The sequence below is a fragment of the Falco rusticolus genome, chromosome 2, assembly GCF_015220075.1.
Source record: "Falco rusticolus isolate bFalRus1 chromosome 2, bFalRus1.pri, whole genome shotgun sequence".
Lineage (NCBI taxonomy): Eukaryota > Metazoa > Chordata > Aves > Falconiformes > Falconidae > Falco > Falco rusticolus.
In genome coordinates this window covers 84,130,899-84,148,636 of record NC_051188.1, presented here as the reverse complement: position 1 = coordinate 84,148,636, position 17,738 = coordinate 84,130,899, and the positions used below count along the sequence as shown (strand labels likewise).

The 17,738-nt window shown below is 35.9% G+C and overlaps 1 protein-coding gene across 1 annotated transcript in view; it reads right to left on the bottom strand.

The window, feature by feature from the left end:
• Window positions 1-17,738, bottom strand: part of CFAP47 (cilia and flagella associated protein 47) — a 342,925-nt gene that overhangs the window by 105,661 nt on the left and 219,526 nt on the right. The window contains exon 51 of the mRNA XM_037377932.1: window positions 13,949-14,046. Coding sequence (XP_037233829.1) covers window positions 13,949-14,046 — 98 coding nt within the window. The remainder of the gene's footprint in view (window positions 1-13,948; window positions 14,047-17,738) is intronic.

Sequence of the window (17,738 nt, the reverse complement as noted above, 5' to 3'; positions counted from 1 at the left end):
ATTTTCCAAGAGTAGAAAATTACAAATAAGTTCATATGGACAGATAAAATGCCTCAGATAAAAGCCTTCCCCTCCCAAATCCTAGACACTTGGGGATTTTAAATCCCATTTTTATTTTTGGCATATCTCTGCAGTCTCAGAAGCCAGGAAATATCAGTATTATAAAGTGAAAAGAATTTCTTAAATGATAATAGTTCTTCTGAACACAGAAATATAAATAAATCTGAAGGAATAGTCTCTGTAGGAATTCTTTAGTTCAATGCCTTACTATCACTTAAAAAATCAGACAAATTTTAAAATTAAATAGTTGTTGCTACAAGAAAAGTTAACGCTTAAGTCCTTAAAGTTTGCTCACAAATTACTGTCTCATATACAATAAATGCTGCACTATTAATTTTGTCTGCCTTATGTGACATACTGGAGGTATCTCTATTAGTAATCTGTCCCACATATTCCCTTAGTATTTACTCTAAAAAAGTAATGCAAGTTCACTATATCACAATCAATGTTTATTGATAATATTAAAATAAAAATATGTATTATTAATGACAGATATCTGACATTAGAACTTCTGAAAGGGACCAAGGCCCACACATGCATTTCTCTGGGTTTTTCTATACTGTCCAACTAGTTCTGTCATCCAGAAAGCAGCCTCTCCCTCTCTATGGGGTGGTATGGGAAAGATGTGGAAGAAAGTGTTTATTAGAGATCCATGGATTTATGACTACGAATATAAACCCCTTTAAATACTGATCTCTTCATACTCCTGTGTGCTTAGTTTTGAGGCAAAGGACTGCAGAAATATAATTTTTTTGGTATATCCAAGTTGGACATGAGCCATTATTTCATCCTATATCTTTTATAGGGCTAAAGGTATCCTCCTGAGATTTCAATTTTAAAACAGGTAAATACCAATGAAACATTTCTCAACTGTTATATTCATCCTACAGTCACCATCTGCTGTGTATGGAACACACAGAACAGACCGTTGCATTCATTTTCCTAGAGGCTGCCAAAAACGAGGAGGTTTGAAGGCTGGAAAAAGCTGGAACCATAATGGAAACATCCTACCTATTCTTAGATCTGCATGTAAACATCTTGCTAAGTGTGAAGACACTGACAGTGATCTTTCAAAGTCACCCCCAGAGTGCAGAGGCAGCACGTTAGTGGCATGGAGCTGGGAGCCGTTACAACTGACAACAGTGGCACAAGTTTCAACTCGGCAAGAACAACTCACATGGAAGTGGAGGTGGGCAGCATATGTTTCAGAGCAACATTGCCAACTTTTGAGTACTCACATGGCTTTCAGGGACCTGAGAGAGAGGGGAAGAGAAAAATTTGGCAGAGAACAGACAAACCTATTGTCTCCACACTTCTGTGGAAACCAAACCAAACCCTTCCAGGCATTTGGTTTTATTAAAGCAGAAACTAATAACTCACTGTTCAAAACAGACCTTCCCCTCTGGCTTATCTCCTGCTCTACCAGATCCTGCTCGGAGCTCACATATTAGATACTTCCTCTCAAGACAGCCAATACTATTTTTCAAATATATGGATGGATTGCAAAGTCTCTTGACCCATGAACCAGCAATATACACTTAGAATTTTCTCCGTGAAATAGACAACTGCTAAAAAATAAGCATGCTCAAAGCAATAACTGCCAGCTTTTCAGTCATTTTACACAAAAACTTAAGAATTGGCTTACTTCTTGACCTCTACGTACAACCTGGATAAATCCATTTGAATATTTGTAAGGAAACTGTTACAGTCCATTTTTCTAAGCAATCTGAGATAATTAAACTGAATTTATCAGCCTATTTTAAGCCTCTGTACTACTGTTATCCCTTGGGAAATCCACAGCAAACCCCAAAGTAAAATACAGTGACCAAAAAAAATAAAAAATTAATTGTAAATATTTACAATGTTGTCAATGGATGAAGACTGATATTATCAATTGGCATTGGTACCAATGGAATTACCAACAGGAAGACTGATAAGTACCAATTGGAAAAATTAAAAATATGGTTGCTTTCTCTGCATTTAGAACTAAAAATATCTGCAAATGTACAAACGACTCATCATAACTGGAAGTGTCATTTAATTAATGAATCATGGACATTCATGAACAAATTGTAATTTGGCTTTTGACCCAAGCTGTTCTATCATTCTGATTCCTGCTTTCTCAGATGATTCCATTGAGCTGTTAAAATTCTTTTTAAAGTAACGCAAGTCCCAGAGAAATATATAAATTAATAATTACTGAGTACTTGTTCACTATCTTTTAATGAGTAGTGCTAATTTTTACTTCACAATTCTCTCAAATAACTTTAGCTGGAATTTTTCATTAGAAATATCTGCTGCAGGGAACCAATTGTATGACCTTTATGTCACTTTTATACAAATAGTTCTGGAGATTGAACTAATGTAGTCTCTATGGCCACAAAGGCTTTACTTTCTTTTTAATCTGAGATTTCATTCGCAACGATTTTCATATACCTTTATACCAGGAATTGAAATCCAACTGCAAATTCATTTTAAAAATGCTGAAGAACAGTCTTCAGACAGTAACAGATGCTGATCCGTCCTTTCTAGTGAGGAAGCGCTAAGCAAGTTCTAGAAATATGTTCATATTGCCACAATGACATAGTCATTCCTTACTCTGATTCAAATAGAAAAGGAAAGATCTGGATTCCTTTTTCAACCAAACCATCTAAAATAGGTAGGGTTTTAGCCTAACATATGAATGTCATCTAAAATTGTATAACTTAAAGCAAAAAATTCCTCTTAACAGCATTTTACAAACTTCAGCACAGCATCTGTGTTCAAATCATAATCAACTAGTTTTACATACTTACTTGAAGTTCCTGATTCAGATGTTGTTTGAGAATGTTTCTATGTGTGGATAAACTTTTGCTCATTGTAATGATGCCATTTAATGATCATTTTCTGTTTCAGAAGCTGTGCATTCTATCCATAGAAATTCAGCAGAAAACGAAAACAGCTGGCTGCTTCAGCCCATGTTCTAGAGATACACAACTATAAAAGAGTATCTGAATTTCACTCCAGTATTTTTAAATAGTATTCTGATTATGGGAACACAGCAATAATATTTTGGAGAAGCAGGGATATTGCTAAATTTTCTAAGAAAATTAGTCTTAAATAAAGATACAGCTTCCTGTTATATAGACAGAAAAACTTCACAGGAATGGAATAAATATTCATATTACACAAGGAAAGCAGTGAGTTCTCACTACTCACTAATTCACATTAATCACTGAGGGAAAACCAGTGGCAGTATCACCAGTCTTCCTGCCAGAAAAATGGCAGGACAGGTTTAAAAGCTATACTACAGAAAAATTCACAGTTCATCACTAGTAAGAGCCTCCAAACATAGTTTCAAAATTTATGCTTAAGATAACTACATATTTTGGAGAAATTCTCACTGTTCTTTTTCAGGTTCCTCTCATTGCTATTAACCACACCCCACACCCCCCCCCAAAAAAAAAACACCAAAAAAAAACCCCAAACCCAAAAACAACAACAAAACCATCCAAACCCTACAGAGTGTATCTAAAACCATGTTTTGTCTTGAGATAAAAATCCAGCACAAGTTCCACTGATTAGAAAGACAATCATTACAGAGGTATACACAGGGAAAGAGAGTTCAAACATTAAGTTTTCCTTTCAGTGATGTTACTTTAACACCTAATTCACTAAGCTGTACAATCTCCACTCCAGATACTCAGTGCTCCATCACTGAGCAAAATTTTGAACAAGAACATTTTCTCTGGACTTGCTATGTTCAATGACTGAGCAAAACCCCCTCTTGTTTTCAGTCATAAGCCACAGGGCTAGCAACTGCTGTCATGGACTAAGTGGCATGGTAGTTTAATTATACAAGGCTAGTTTCCTTCTTCACTTGACAGTTATTTTTCATATATATGACCACTCATCTAGCATAGATGAAACACCCCTTTAATTACTCAGTTTAGATCTACCCCTACATTTTTGTTCAATGGCAGTTAGTGACAGCTCAGCTGTCATTTTGTGATCTACATTAGCTCCCTGCTGTTATATCACAGAACTGATTCATGCATCTGTAGGAAAGAGAGGAGGAGGTTAGCAGCTGCTATATATTTATCAAAAATTTTCACTTACATTCTAATATTTCTTGTAGTTTACCTGCTTTCTGATAACTTCTTTTTATTTCTTTTTTTTTCTTTCTTTTTTTTTTTTTAATGGGCTATACAAAGAAGTTCTGAACCTTTCCAAACTGCTTTTAGTTAGGGTGATTAATAATTACCACCTTCCCAAATTTGTTTTTTCTTTTGCCAACCATGTTGCCATGGTTCTTTTACAGAATGTTACTTTTAATGCTACCAATTGTTATGAAAGCATATTCTAAAAACTAGTGTTAGGGTATGATTCATAACTTCAGGTTACTCAGTTTCTGAGAAAATGATCCAAGTACCAGCCATATATAATAATATTCACATTACAGTTTACCTTAGGATTTATGAAAAGTTAATGTACCAGAGCTATGAAAACAGCATGTTACTGTTTTCAACTGCCAAGTTACATAATTACAAAATATTCTTTGTTATATGCTCTGAACTTTTAATTAAATAAATAATGAAAAAATAATAAAGGAGACACTAACACATAATTTAAATTCTAAGTTAGATCTACTTTAACCCTGGCTGTATTTGTAACAAGCTCTCTGCATTGTACTTGTCTATCAACGTCATGCTGTTCCCACAAAACACAAACTCCTGTTAGAATAAACATGATGCAGTCTTTTTTGATGGGAAGAGTAAGAAAGAACTGGGTGCTATGATCTGTCTATATTAGCATGTGGTGAGAACACACAACATTAGACAAGCCCCTGAAAAATATTCTTTTTATGTTAGGTGCATTTCATGCACTCCCAGACTGCTGTGTGATATAAATGAAAGTGCAGAAAGTGTGGATGATCAGGAAAGACACCCAAAAAACACGCTGTGTCTGTGAACTGAACTGCTGACATAGATGCACCTTTCCTGGTGGGTACCCTTCAAGTAATTAAACAAAAGAAGTAGAGGTGCCAGGGAAGAGGCACGACCTAGAAAAATTAAGACATCTTTCATGTAATCTCTTATTATTGTGGCTCTCTATTGTGGATTTAAAACAGACTGACATCTTCCACAGTTGGCTTGTACCTCTACAGTCCCCAAAGCATGATTCCCAAGTGCTAAAGATCTGCCATGATTTTTGAGGGGAACCCTGAGCTAATATATCCTATGAGAAGAAAAACATTACTGTGTTGGTAAGGGTGCTGCTTCTGATCTACACCTTATAAAGTGATGGATTTAGAAGACAAAATCATATCTGGAGCCAAGTGAGAAGAGTTAGAGGAGTAGACCCAGCAGTAGGACTATTAGGAATCCCATGCTGCTATCCATCCTTCCTTCTCAGTCTAGAAGTCACTAACAGAGAAAAAACCACACAATTATTGAAATATAGTTTAGAATTATTTTTAAAGTAAAATATACATTTGAACTGCATCCTGTACCATCTCTACTGTTGCAGATTCGTTTTCTTTGCCCTTGAGATTCATTAGACTGCTACAGGCTGGTCTGGACAAGACAAAATGAAAAAAAAATACATTAATGCTTTCATGAAAGAAAAAGGAAGAAATTCCTGGGCAGACAATGATCACAGAAGGTACTTTCTTTCCTTTTTCCTTGAACTAGGTTTTAGGTGACCTCTTTTAATGGAGTTGACTATCTTTGTCAGGGTGAAATGGAACCTGAAATTTACTTTGGTAGAGGAGGAAGCCAGAACTGAGAAGTCTCTACATCAATCTCCCTTACATAACGCAGAACAAAACAGAACTTAGAGAGATTTTTCAAAATTATAAAACAAGTAATGAGGCTTCGCAAATCCAAAATTTCCTTACTGGAATTATTTTTAGCACAGTTATATGGAAATATTAATACAAGTGGCACAATTGATGGAGTTTTTAAATGACTGTGGGAAAATGTTCTCTACCAGGCCAGCAGTGCCAACTGCCAGAACTGGTTCTCAGGCTGGACTGAAAGGCAAAGGACGCTGACAAAAGACACATGGTACTTAGAATTTAGATTGATTGCTTTCATTATGACAGCTGGCAAAAAGAGTTTGGAGCTCCGCAACAACTGAGGTAGTTTTAAAGTAAGGTTGGAGGTGTTCATTATAACCCAGTCAATCCTAACTCTGCTTATTTCAGTATTAAAAACACTTGATAATACCTATCCTCTGAGAAAAAAGGCTTATCATCTAAACACTCGTAAGGGTTCCCCTGTTTACTGAGCTTTAACAATCAAGGTGGGCAGGAATACTTCACAGCTGGAATGCATCCTTACAACCTTTCCAGGCTTCACCAATTGACCTAATTTTTATTAATATACACAGAGTTTAAAAAATAAACCTGCACCTGGCTAATCCCCCTCCATTCCAATAAGGTTATTCTCATTTCTGGAATGGTGATTTCAGAGTGTTCAGGGCCTGGATTAGAAAAATATCCAGATCAGCAAGCTATATGATTTACAACATGAATCATTGCAACGCCTTATAACCTGGTTGATGTGTTCACTGAATAAGTGTATTGTCTTGTTTCTCTTAGAAATGAAATATATGGTTATAGTCAAAACATTAGGTATTCAGGCACAATAAAAAAATTACCACTATGGTCAGAAGACATGTACTGTGCATAGTTGACATAAGATTTATCACAAGTACTTGATATAAAAGCAGGAAGATAAGTTATTTTAATTTAATAGAAGGCAGCAAAATAGACTTAACTGGTTGTCATGTATTTTTTAAAGACCACTTACTAGATGAAATATATCAGGAATCTTAATCCATCTATTTAATCAGAATATAACAATTTAGACATATTCTTGATTACAGAAATAGTTTCTCTTTTAAAGGTTTTTGATTTTTTTTTCTTTTTGAAACAAATACTTCTGGAGAAATAGTACAATAGTAAAATATGATGGTCCAAGTGAAAACATAAATTAAGATGGCTACCTTATCATACTCTTCATCTTGGAGGAGAGATAATTCAGGACAGATATATAAAAGTCTACAAAATCATGAGTAGCATGGAGAGACTGGATAGTGTTTAACTGTCTATTGACTTCTGTAATTTAAGAAGGGGCATCAAATTAAAATAAAGAACATAGCTGAATATAAAGGTAATGATTCAAACACCATGGTCAGTGAATACTTCAAAGTCAAAGGTAGTTATGGATAAAAAATGTACATATAAGTTTAAGGATAGGCCTGGTGGCTCAGCAAAAAATGTCTGAACTGAAAACCCTTAAAAGCTGTGAAAGTATCATGCTATATGTACATAAACTTGTTTTTTCCTTGACGTTCCTGAGCACCCTTGGAGACAAATCCAGCATTTATAACGTAGGTTCAAACCTTGGTCTGAACTGCTCTGTTGAATTCTTTATAGTCTGTGCCTAGAGAGTCTGGTGACTTCAGCATTTCAGAGTCCAGTGAGTATCAGAGAGTCCAGCAAAATTTTAAAGGACAACAGATCCCTTACCCTTTTATGACCTAAGACACAAATATCAAGGCTATGAATATTCAGTGTTATTCCAAATTTATATGAGGGTCTGAACTTTGAACACTGTTTGGAGGCCTAACAGATGAAAAGTGATGTATCCGCCTCACCAGAAAGTAAAAGTGTGGTTTATTTGTGACTACTCTGCTTCATAATATCCCCATTCATTTTAAACAGATTTTAAATGTAATCTGAAATCATCTACCAGACTGTCTAGGTTGGGAAAAAAACCAACAAAATCAAACATAAAAAACCCCAAAACTACACCCCACCCCCCACCCCCAAAAAAAACCACCAAAACCCTGGGAGAAAAGTGAGAAATAAACCTATCATAAAGATCAATGGAAAACTGAAAAAAACAGACTGTGATCCAGCCCTTGCTTGGAAATACAGGCATGTGGAATTATGATGATGAAACTTAAAATCAATATTTGATTCTGCTATTTGGAAAATACTGGCACCGTGCATTTATCAAACACGGGAGATGGCCTGAGTACTGATGATCTGGTAGAAAAGCTGAGAAGTTGAAGTGGTTCGCTGTCCCCAAAAGTCTGAATGTAGTAATATAAAACACTACTATTACTATTAAGGGTCAAATACGAGGCAATTTCTTCTTTTTTACTATAATTTTCTTGGTAGAAAAAGTGCACACACACATATAAGAAGAAAAAGAGATGAAAATATTTTCATTATTCAAACATTGTATTGACCTTTAAAGCATTATATGATACCATGCAATCTGTGGAGGGCATTCTAGTGGCTACAGGGACAACAAAAATAATTAACCCTAATTCAATTTAGAGACAAATGTGTTTCAAATTAGATGAATTATTGGATCCTAGTTAAAAAAAAAAACAAACAAAAAACAAACAAAAAAAACCCCTAGGAAAAATATTATCTTTTAATGTTAAAAAGCCATTTCTTTCAATTTATGGGTCAAATTCTGAAATCTTTACTGAAATGTTTTTTCATCCATTTCCCAGAAAACCACACTATATACTGAAGAGAAAAGACTACAATAGGATTTGAATCTAAACTTCCAGTTAGATGTTAAACTGAAGTTCACATTTTAATGGAGCTCCATCTGGGACAAGACAAAAGCCAAACTTACTACTTACAGCTGGATGAACCAGTCTAAAAGTTAACTTCTTATCCTAATTTACTGTGATTCTGCTGCCAGCAAGCATGGATAACAAAATGAAAAGATGAATTATAAGGAATCATCATCTTTTATTTATTGGAATTACCATTCTACTACTCTATTTCTAAATGCATTTAGTAGACATTCTACTTGATCTAAAAAATGTAACCTGAGCACAGCTCACTGCCTTTTGATATTTTAATATAAATTAACATATATACCTGTGTTTGTATATATGTAAAATACACGTATAAAGTTGAGAAAGACCAAGAAAGAGTAAAATTATTCATATTTTCCCTGGGTTTTGGCTGTTATTGGAGGGAGGAAAAGAAAAATAGGTTTCCCCTGAAGAGGTGGCAAATTTCTGGCTACCAAAAAACTACATTTTCATCCCACCAAATTACGCCTTTCAAGGATTCCATTCAAAAAAGGATATTTCTTTTACTGGTATATGGTGATTAAGTGAAATTAGATTAGAACTTAAAATTAATGACTTCTTCAATATGGCACATATTCAATATTTTTATTTCTATTCAATAGCTGAATCATGATCTGGTTTAGCAGCAAAATACAACCTTAAATGCCTTCAGCCATGACAAGCCAAAAGAGTTTTAAGAAAACTTGAGCAGCATAAAATCGGGTTTGATCCATTTAACTATTCAATCTCCACTTTGAAATTTAGTTTGCGAGAAAGAACATATCCAAAAGTGATATGTAGCAAGATTGGTCTCATCAATGTAAAAATGCAAGTTTATTATATTTCTTTTAAAAAGCAAGTTAAACCAGATTGCCTTTGTTCTACATACCTTTTTATACTTGCAGATACCTTTTGAGACTAAAATTTTGCACCTTAAGGATGTTGAGGCACAGAATTAACAGTACAAACCAAAGATAAATGTAACTGGAAAATCCTGTGTTGTTCGTATTCAGGATCATAAATCTAGCCAGAATTATTTATTATAAGACAGACAGATGAAAACACACAATACTACTAGCGCAAAAAATCCTGAGATAACTAAAAGAGGACAGTAACGCATTGCCTTGTTAAAGTTGTATAAGTCAGGGGGGCAGTGCAGACAGACCTGCAGTATTTCCTTTTAGCTGATTTTGTGCACTGAAAGCAGAAGAGAGCAACTTTCTCCTGTCACCAAGATCTGAGCTACAATCAATTGTATGGTGCTGCCAGGTAGACCTTCAAAATTTTTGTCTCTTCAAAATTCTCTGCGCTCTTCCACAGAGGAATCCTTTTGCAACATCAGCTGATGGCCACCACCTCAGGCCATCCATAAAGGTCAGAGTATCTAGAGTCACTCAGTTTGAACCCTGACAGACACATCCTGCCACCCCTTTTCATTGGTATGATCTATCATCCTGTCACAGGCGTTTCAGTTCATACAGAAACTCATTTCTAAAGTACAAAAGGCTGAGTTAGCCTAAAGCATTTCCAAACTTCAAACACAAAACTGGAATCTGCAAGCAAATTTATTCATCAAAATCTTGTTAACGTCTGTATCACTCATGGTGCCCAGGTGACATACGTTAGGATGATCCTATATTGCCCACTGTTCCTGGGGTGCCCACCAGCTCTCACCTCCCTGAGGACTTCCCTGCTGTCTGTAGGCTGGTAGTCACTGCGTCCACATGTCTACCATTAGGAAAATAAAGACTTTAATATACACCTTGCTCATTTAAAAACTCTGTCTGGCCAGCCTTACCTCTGCTGTAGCCAATTTCTGATGTTTCAGAAATCTTACCAGCTGCGTAAGACAGAAAAAGTACTTCTGAGATGTTGAGGATAAATTTGTATTGCATTTGACTACGAGATACAGCTATAACTACTGTCCAAAAGCAGTGTTACTGGTATTTTAAATCAAATGTTACTAATCATTTTCTTTCCAAGGGCCAGGAAGGAAGAAGACAGACTCTGAGGTCAAAAAGAGATCAATGCATTTATTAAATCTGACTCACTGGTTTAGCATATGTACCACGTGTCTATGCTTTTAAAAAATTTATCTTTTCAAGCAATTTCAAGTCCTCAGCTTTACAAGACTATCTACTGTTTTCACTGGTAAGATTTTCCAGTTTGGTTTTATTTCCTTTTTGCTTTATTATTCTCAATACTAGGACTTTCTGCACAAAAGTAAATAATTCTCAGACGTAAATTTTGGCTGCTAGCCCTTGATGCATGTTGGTCAGCATAACTGAGACACCATCACTATCTTTTCAATATTCTTTAGTGAATGATCACATCCTTTTCCATTTTTTCAGTGCCAAACTGAGCTGATAGAGATAACTAGCATTCATAAGACAAAGCCTGCTTTTCCAGTCCTCCATGCTTTTAGTGGATTTCTTAGATTTTCTTCCAGTATTTCAATTACGATTCTTAACCTCTGAGAAGCAGATCTGTGAATAACATTCTAATAGCAGTACCACCATTATTATTTGCTTTCTGCTTGTATTTCACCATTCTTTAGCAGTCAAGGACTGTATTAGCTCCTTTTTACTCGTGTCACCCTGATGGTTTTTAATGAGACCTGTAGCTAGTGGTGTTCCCCAGCGGTCAGTATGGGGTCCAGTCTCTTTCAACTTACTCGTCAGTGACCTGGATGAAGGGACAGAGTGTACCCTCAGCAAGTTTGCTGATGATACCTGGGAGGAGTGATGAAACTGGGAGGTGTGGCTGATTCACCAGCAGGCTGCGCTGCCATTCAGCGAGACCTGGACAGGCTGGAGAGTTGGGCGGAGAGGAACCTCGTGGAGTTCAACAAAAGCAAGCGTAAGGTCTTGCACCTGGGGAAGAACAACCCCTCCATGCACCAGTACAGGCTGGGGGCTGACCTGCTGGATGGAAGGCAGCTCTGTGGAAAAGGACCTGGGAGTCCTGGTGGACACAGCAAGTTACCCATGAGCCAGCAGTGTGCCCTGGTGGCCAAGGTGGCCAGTGGGATCCTGGGGTGCATTAGGAGGAGCACAGCCAGCAGGTCAAGGGAGATGATCCTACCCCTCTGCTCTGCCCTGGTGAGGCCACATCTGGAGTGTTGTGTCCAGTGCTGGGCTCCCCAGTTCAAGAGAGACAGGGAACTGCTGGAGAGGGTCCAGTGGAGCCCTACAAAGGTGATGAGAGGACTGGAGCATCTCCCTCTGGTGGAAAGGCTGAGAGGGCTGGTCCTGTTCAGCCTGGAGAAGAGAAGACTGAGAGGGGATCTTATCAACGTCTACAAATATCTTAAGGGTGAGTGTCAAGAGGATGGGGCCAGGCTATTTTCATTCATGCCCAGTGACAGGACAAGGGACAATGGGCACAAACTGAAACTGAAGTCCTTCTGAATATGAGGAAGAACTTCTTACCCTGAGGATGACAGAGCATTGGAATAGGCTGGCCAGAGAGGTTGTGGAGTCTCTTTCTCTGGAGACATTCAAAACCCACCTGGACATGACTCTGTGCAGCCTGTTCTAGGAGAACCTGCTTTAGCAAAGGGTTGGACTAGATGATCTCCAGAGGTCCCTTCCAACACTGGCTATTTTGTGATTCTGTGATTCTGTGCCATTAGCTAGGATAATCACCAGTCCAAAATGAATTGCCTGACACGTAACCAGTGAATGCAGTAATAGCATTTCCATAACAGTAACCATGTGTATTAATTTCTAGTAAAAAATTATTTGCCATCTTCAAAATTCATCAATAAAAAAGTTTTTGTGAGATTTGCTATAGAGATCTGAAGAAAAGGTATAGCTACTTCTTTACTTCCTTCATTTTCCTAGAAAGGAATTCTGCACATTCAGTTCAAGAATTTCAGTGCCCCACACATTGTAAAAATATGTTGGATTTTACTATAAGTGACTTTTGCAAGTTTTCACACTGAATTAGATTAAAAAATATAGGCAGAGTTAAAATGCCTTGAGAATTTATTATACAATAGAAGTCAATAATATACTTTAAATCTAGCTTTTCCTTTTACCATTTTAACGGTATTTCAGATCAGAAAATGATACAAGATAATGCATGATCCTGTAGGTCAAAAACCTACACCGTTATTTTCAAGGTCTCAGATCACAAACTCTTTCAGTCTAGTTTTTGTTTCTTACTAGCACCAGACACCTCCTTACCACCATGCTCACCCAACACCAAGATTTTGAAAACATCATTATCTGTTTCTCAGCCCTACAGAAGTTCACAATCAGATTACTACACTTCAAGGAAAGAAGAGCATACCAGAAGTGATATATGAACAATGATATTTAAAATATTTTGAGACATACTTACTGGTCTTGACTTTTTCTCCCACATAAACACATGCTGACATATAAAATCAACTGAGGAGACTCTTCTCCTTTTCCAGCATCTGTTACTGGAAGAGGTAGTCCCCTAGTACTTGTATCACATATTTTTATTTGCAAAAATGTTCCTGCAACAAAGTACCACACCAATAATTTCTCTTCATAGTACCTGTTACTAGCAACCATTATTAAAGTCAGTATTTCTCTAGTTGCTTACAATTCATGCAGAAGCAGGACATCTAGATGATAAAGCAAATATCCATTTACAGAAGATAAGAAAAAGATTAGTTCTGAAAATAATAGCCTTACAAAGAATAATTCAAATATAAATACAATTATAAATCTTCGGAGAATAAAAACAATATCAATTAAGCAAACATACTACACAGTTATTTTATGTTTACATATTTAAGTGATTTAAAATGTACAACTTATTTAATATGATGCAATCATTCATTTAAAATAGTGAACATAAATTAATTAATTTGAAAGTATGTGCTTAGTTAGTAATAGAAATATTATTAAATACATACCGATGACAAAATGAATCTAAATGGCAATAATAATTTGGCATCCATAAGAAAGGAGGGTACCCAAACATACTTTTTATGTTGTGAACTGTACAGAAACTGCTTGAAGTTTTTGTAGAATTCAACCTTATCTGAGATACAAAACTAGCAGACACCAGCAGAAAAAAAAAAAATTGTAATTATTCAAATAGGATAAAGACACTTTTTTCCAAGCATTCATTTTACTTTGTATCACTGAGTTTAAATGACATCTTAATAAATATTGGGGTTTATTCAAAAAGTTATTTGTGTGTGATCATTTAATAAAATTGACTAATCCTCTGTGATAACAGCCACACCGATAATAAAAATTACGTTTTGCTTCTAATGCAGTAGAACAAAATTAAACTTTTACAGTAATCTTACCAGAGCTCTGCATTTCACATCTATCTTTCTTTCTGGTGCTGCAGGTATGCTGTTAATCTTTAAGGAGAACCACACTGTACAATTTGAAGAACTTCCTCCTATATTAAAAAGAATAAAATGCCTTACAAACCATCTCATGAGGTGATCAATCCTAGCAGCATTCAAGTCAATGAGAAATTTGGACTTTTAGCAGAAATGCCAGTCATTGTTCATATTGAAACAAAGCAAATCGTGAACTGATTTAATTGCTGTCAACCAACAGCATTATCTTCTTGTCTGGATTCAAAATAGGAACAAAATCAATATATATACAAATTCAATGGAAATTGCAGTTTGGCATATTAGTTTTCTAGACTATTACATCGTTTCAGAATTTTACATATAATTTATTCTTAACTGTTTTTCTTCAACAAACATAATGCTAATAAAAAATACTGCAAATTATTTTTTTATTAGGAGCTTATCCACCATAGATTCAAAACTACAAGTTATTCATTAAACAGATCATCACTTTCAGTTACACAGAATCCATCCTCAAATACGTGTTTGAACATACATTGATTTATACTACAATGCATTTTTGATCAGGTTTTGAGACAGGATGTCCTGAGCTTTTGTGATAACAAACAAGTTGGCACTAAAGAGACTGAGAGTGCTCAGAGGTGATAAATACATGCATCAAAACATTCATGAAAAAGTATTATCTTACTAGATCAGTTTCATTATCTATCTTATGTCAAGCTGTGTTATCAATGACTAGTAAAAGTTTGGCCAGAAAAAAACATGCAATAAACTCCTGCAAACCCACATTTAATTACACAATAAACTGGCTAGAATTCCAGATTTGATTCCCTTCAGTGTTTTGTATTACCTAGTCCAAAAAGGAGAAATGGGAAGTTCTAATTATATATACAAAAGGTGAAATGCATCAGAGACTCTCTGAATTTTGGAGATCATTTATGAAGCCACAAAGACTATTTATCACACACATGTGCATGCTCATGAAATTATAAGGACAGATTGTAAATTCTGCTGATTATGCTGATTCTGAAACCTTAAATAATTGGAATTTGCATGAATGTTACAATTAAGGCCAGAAACTGGGAATTGTTTACTACCAGTAGCCATGGGAAGCATAGGCAACCAGATCTTTGAACTGGAGTCAGTCCACATCAGACTGACAATACTTTTATAATTTTATACTATATCAAGCAAAATTAAATCAACATTAGTTCATCTAATATGACCTTTGGTATATCATAGAACTTCAATTCTGTTTAGTTATATAGAATCATTGTGCAACTTCAGTCAAGCAATGTGTGTTTTGCTAAAGCATATCTTCCAGGTAGACTTAGAGACTTGACTTGAAGGTATCTCCTAGCAGTTTGTTCTGGTGGCTACTTACTGGCATTGGAAGACATTTAAATATGAGTCTAATCTCTGACTTCCGTTAGATGCTTCAATGTCTGACCAAAAGATCTTGTAATGACTCTCTCTGATAGATTTAAGAGATCTAGCATTAAGTATCTAGCTTTTTTCTGTATTTAGAACATAGTCATGTATGTTAGTAAAATTAGCTCCTCAGTCTTGTTCAGATAACCAAAAGAGATTGAGCCCAAAGTCTCTCATTGTAAGGCCTGATCTCCACAACAGAAATGTTTCATGTGGTAATTGTCGTTTTGCAAATATAAACAGTTGTTCAGCACCTTTTAAAAATGCATACACAAGAACTGCTTACAGTATTCCTGTTTGTCAGTTTATTGTATGAGATGAAAATAACCTTAATCTTCCTACTCACACTTCCCTGAATGGTACACTAGAGAGCTACATTAGCAGTTCTGTTTTACCACAGCATTACTCTTGGGAGTTCCTAGTGTTTTTCTTTTCTGCTGTGACCCCATCTCTTTTCAAAGCCACTGCTGTCCTTGCTGCAGTTTCTCATTCTGCATATATAACTTTATTTCTAAACCCTATTTCCAATAAAACTAAGTCTGACCGGCTTTAATTACATTACTTTCTTTAAATCTTCACTGAATACATCCTGTATTAACTTACACGTTCTTTTGTTCAGGCTAATTCGACAGGCATACAACTTACTGTTTTTTAATACAAGCAGAATATTACAGTCTTCCAGTCTCTGGAATAGCCTCAGTATCTTAAGATACATAAAAATTAACATAATTGAGATAAAGAGATCTTCTGAATATCATTAAAGGATTCTGGTGTACACATGACCCTGAGTTTAATCCATTTAAAAACGTGAAATAAATACTATGCAGACAAGAGATGACTTCTACAGGAAGGGAGGATCCCCTTACAACAAAACAGAACACGTCACCTGAAACCTGAAATAAAAGTCCTCAATTAAAGACTAAGAGAAAATCAAAGGCTACCCATAGCCTGGGGTATCACATCCTTTAAGGATGCTGTCAAACTATAGGAAAGGGTACACTAGAAGTCTGTAAAACTCAGGTAGGCTCAACAAAGGGAATTGTCAAAAGTAAAGTTCCATTTACATAGAATATGTGATCAAACAGCAGGACAAAATGATTTATTAAAGCAACACATTCTCAAATTAATGTTCTGTACAATTAAGGAAAATAGAAAAGAGCATAAACTATTATTTAAACAGAAAATTAACAAGGCTGCCTCCCTGTTACCAAACCTTCAAGAACACCCATACAAAAAAAACCCACAAAGCTTTTGAATGACAACTTGCTAAAGACTTAAAGAAGCAGTAGTAAAATCTTTTCAAACACATCTGAAGCTGGTAGCCTGCCAAATTCAGAAGGGCTGATAGATGCTCAGTCTGGAAATGGAATGCCCAAGTAAGATAAGACTGCAGCAGGAAATCTAAATTAATTCTTTGCAGTAGCATTTGCTATAGTGGTGTTCAGGGGCTTCCTACACCCACCCTAGAGCTTGTTTTGAGGTGAATGGTCAGAGGAACTTTCCCAAATTAAGGTTTCAGCAGGAAAGGTTCTGAAACAAACTGATAAAAAGGAAAATAGCAAATCACCTGAGCAAGACAGTCTTTGCCCAAAAACTCAAAAGGAACCAGCGTGTGACCCATTGCTTAAGTGAACTGAAGGTACATAGAAATGAAAAAGCAGATAATGTGCTGCCAATTTTTAGACAGGTGTCTGGGATAAAATGAGAAATTACAGATGTGAGTATGTCAGTTTGTTTATATATTCCAAATAAAATTAAGAATAACAAGAAGGGTGAGAAGCCACAACACAAAACTATTTGAACTCTTTGACAAAGCCAGCAGCTGTGTGAATAAGGGAGATGTGGTTGACATAGTACACTGGTTTTCCAAAAATTTATTTCTAAAATCCCTTTCCAAAGGCTTCTAAGAAAACTAAACTGCAGAAAAGGAAATGTTAGAAGATAGGATTAAAATACAGAAATGAAACCACAGGAAGAAATGCCTCATTCTCACCATGAAGGGAGATAAAAAATGAAGTTAAAAGGCTTGCTTTTGGTATGAAAAGTCCTTAACCACTTTTTACCCCCAGGACAGACTTTCTAAGCATCATATTCTGCCTCTTAACAAACTGATCAGCTCAGAAGTGTATCTCCAGTCCCCTAGAGTACTTGTACTTTTTCTCCAATGCACAACCACAGGTTTTGTGGAACTGCTTTGTTACTTGCCATTACAATGTTATGCCTTCCAGCAATTAATACATCTATACTGTTACCAAGATATTTTTCCGTATAAACTTACAGCCTGCTTTGTTGTCTCTGATCACAGATTTTTCATTAGTACTCTTAACATTCCTGAATC